Source organism: Nerophis ophidion, linkage group LG01 (assembly GCF_033978795.1).
Source record: "Nerophis ophidion isolate RoL-2023_Sa linkage group LG01, RoL_Noph_v1.0, whole genome shotgun sequence".
In the NCBI taxonomy this organism is placed as follows: domain Eukaryota; kingdom Metazoa; phylum Chordata; class Actinopteri; order Syngnathiformes; family Syngnathidae; genus Nerophis; species Nerophis ophidion.
Window position 1 is genome coordinate 50,565,394 of NC_084611.1, and position 3,885 is coordinate 50,569,278.

The window sequence follows — 3,885 nt, forward strand, 5'->3', positions numbered from 1 at the left end:
AGGTTGGATGCAGGGGTTTTTCAGCCCGCACCTTGATCAGAGCCTTCAGCACTTTGGGCATCGAGGAAGAGAGAAGGAGGAGAGCCATCCGCAGTACCACCGAAGCGGCAGAGAGGGCCTCAAGATGGCTGTGGCTCAAAAGGGGAGAGCCATGGAGTCATGGTAGCTAGCTAGCCATCTGGACACAAGCTGGGGTCTGATCAGCCCCGGCTGGGTCACCTGGAGGAGGGTGTATGATGTTGAAAGACCCAAAACACCCGATGATTCCAGGCACATCACTGAAGATGTGTCCAGAGGCATCAGTAGATGTATGTACACAGTATATATAAACATATGTATATATATGTGTGTATACATGTGTGTATATGTACATATATATATACTGTATATGTATATATATATATTTATATAGTCTACATTATACTTGTACTGTAGATTACATGATACTTGGATACTTGTACCGTGGTCTACATGATATATATGTATTATATGTATGTGTATATGTGTATGTTTGTATATATATGTATATAAATGCATGTGTATATATATATCTGTATATAAATATGGGTGTATACATATATATATATGTGTGTGTACATCAATCCATCCATTTTTCTACCGCTTATTCCCTTTTGGGGTTGCGGGGGGCGCTGGCGCCTATCCCAGCTACAATCAGGCGGAAAGCGGTGTACATCCTGGACAAGTCGCCACCTCATCGCAGGTTCAACACAGATAGACAGACAACATTCACACATGTGTGTGTGTGTATATATATATATATATATATATATATATATGTATATATATATATATATATATATATGTATATATATGTATGTATGTATATATATATATATATATATATATATATATATATATATATTTATATATTATATATATGTATATATCAATCAATCAATGTTTACTTATACAGCCCTAAATCACTAGTGTCTCAAAGGGCTGCACAAACCACTACCACATCCTTGGTAGGTCCACATAAGGGCAAGGAAAACTGGATGTCGGTGAAAATGATGACTATGAGAACCTTGGAGTGGACGAAAGCAATGGATGTCGAGCGGGTCTGACATGATACTGTGAAAGTTCAATCCATAGTGGATCCAACACAGTCGCGAGAGTCCAGTCCAAAGCGGATCCAACACAGCAGCGAGAGTCCCGTTCACAGCTGAGCCAGCAGGAAACCATCCCAAGCGGAGGCGGATCAGCAGCACAGAGATGTCCCCAGCCGATACACAGGCAAGCAGTACATGGCCACCGGATTGGACCGGACCCCCTCCACAAGGGAGAGTGGGACATAGGAGAAAAAGAAAAGAAACGGCAGATCAACTGGTCTAAAAAGGACGTCTATTTAAAGGCTAGAGTATACAAATGAGTTTTAAGGTGAGACTTAAATGCTTCTATTGAGGTAGCATCTCAAACTTTTACCGGGAGGGCATTCCAGAGTACTGGAGCCCGAAATGAAAACGCTCTAAAGCCCGCAGACTTTTTTGGGGCTTTGGGAATCACTAATAAGCCGGAGTCCTTTGAACGCAGATTTCTTGCCGGGACATATGGTACAATACAATCGGCAAGATAGGATGGAGCTAGACCGTGTAGTATTTTATACGTAAGTAGTAAAACCTTAAAGTCACATCTTAAGTGCACAGGAAGCCAGTGCAGGTGAGCCAGTACAGGCGTAATGTGATCAAACTTTCTTGTTCTTGTCAAAAGTCTAGCAGCCGCATTTTGTACCAACTGTAATCTTTTAATGCTAGACATGGGGAGACCCGAAAATAATACGTTACAGTAGTCGAGGCGAGACGTAACAAACGCATGGATAATGATCTCAGCGTCTTTAGTGGACAAAATGGAGCGAATTTTAGCGATATTACGGAGATGAAAGAAGGCCGTTTTAGTAACGCTTTTAATGTGTTACTCAAAGGAGAGAGTTGGGTCAAAGATAACACCCAGATTCTTTACCGTGTCGCCTTGTTTAATTGTTTGGTTGTCAAATGTTAGAGTTGTATTATTAAATAGAGGTCGGTGTCTAGCAGGACCGATAATCAGCATTTCCGTTTTTTTGGCGTTGAGTTGCAAAAAGTTAGCGGACATCCATTGTTTAATTTCATAAAGACACGCCTCCAGCTGACTACAATCCGGCGTGTTGGTCAGCTTTAGGGGCATGTAGAGTTGGGTGTCATCAGCATAACAGTGAAAGCTAACACCGTATTTGCCTATGATGTCACCTAGCGGCAGCATGTAGATGCTGAAGAGTGCAGGGCCAAGGACCGAACTCCACACGTTACCTTAACGGAGTCCGAGGTCACATTGTTATGGGAGACGCACTGCATCCTATCAGTAAGATAAGAGTTAAACCAATACAGGGCTAAGTCTGACATACCAATTCGTGTTTTGATACGTTCTAATAAAATATTATGATCGACAGTATCGAATTCAGCGCTAAGATCGAGGAGCAGCAACATAGATGACACACCAGAATCCATCGTTAGCAATAGTCATTTTTGCGAGTGCTGTCTCCGTAGAGTTATTTGCCCTGAAAATATACACATATATATATATATATATATATATATATATATATATATATATATATATATATATATATATATGTATATATATATATATATATATATATATATATATATATATATATATGTATATATATATATATATATATGGTCTACATGAGACTTGTACCACGGTCTACATTAGGGATGGTCCACTCCTCCTAGGTCGATATGTCTCCTGCAGACAGAAAGAGTCAAAGGTTGCATCATCGATCCATCACACCCCTTGCATCGGAAGCCACTTCTCGGAAGTGCCAGGCGTGGACTGCGTGGAGTGCGTGGAGCTGCAGCACGCATCGTCGCGTCCGGTGCGTGAGGGGTTAAACGTCACGTCTGGCGGGGAGTGGGAGCTGGTGTCGGAGCGGGGAGGACGTGGAAGAAAAGAGGACGTGAATCCGCGCCGCTGCTGCTGCTCGCCCACGACGGCGTCGCCTTGACCAGCATCGTCCCGAAGATGTGGCGATGATCGCGACACGTTCACCGTCAGCTGTATTCTGCGTGGATTTATTGCTTTCCCCCACGACTGACGGACAAAACCATCGTTTCCGGTGTTGTCCTCGCCCAGCATGGGGTCCCACACGAGACAGACACGTTGACATTATTATTATTATTTTTTTTAACCACTTTTTGTCATGGCTGTTTCCACACCTGTGCCGTGTAATGACGTCCACTCGCCGATGAAAGGCGTTTAGCTCAAAGCGACGAGAGGCGGAAGTCACGTGACGTCACGTCAATAGTAAAGGGCCAGGTGTCGCCATGGACGACTCGGGCATCATTCGAAGACGCAGGCTGCAGGTACATTTTCTTCTTCTTATTATTTATTTATTTTTTCACTAAAGATTATTTGGTCCGAAAATAAATTCAAGTTTTACGTAAAAAAAGTATGTGTATAAAAAAACAAGGCAGGAATATTTTTTGGGTCATTTTTGGTATATATATATATATATATATATATATATATATTTATTTATTTATTTATTTTAAGTAAAATAAACTAATATTTTGCGATGATTATTTTTATGCAATGATTTTTTTCAATACTTAATTTTTAAGAACTGAAGTCGTATACACTGATTTTTTTATAAACTGAATTTGTATGCAATAGTTTTTTTTACACCTAATTATTACAGACCGACATGTACTTTTTTTTTTATGAACTACATTTTCTAGTTAGTTTTATTTTCAAAACTGGGACTATTTATACAAAATTTTTATACATAATTTTTGTACACAAATTTTTGAAAGATTATACAATAATTTTTTTCACTGTATTTTTTTACACTGATTTTTTTATAAACTG

General features: G+C 40.0%; 1 protein-coding gene across 2 annotated transcripts in view; it reads left to right on the plus strand.

The window, feature by feature from the left end:
* The first annotated feature begins 2,770 nt into the window (after positions 1-2,770).
* The window catches only part of LOC133556402 (microtubule-associated serine/threonine-protein kinase 1-like), a 167,281-nt gene continuing 166,166 nt past the window's right edge, over positions 2,771-3,885 (plus strand). For both annotated transcript variants that reach the window (XM_061906311.1, XM_061906319.1), the window contains exon 1: positions 2,771-3,380. In XM_061906311.1, the coding sequence (XP_061762295.1) occupies positions 3,342-3,380 (39 nt within the window). In that variant the 5' untranslated portion in view covers positions 2,771-3,341. The remainder of the gene's footprint in view (positions 3,381-3,885) is intronic.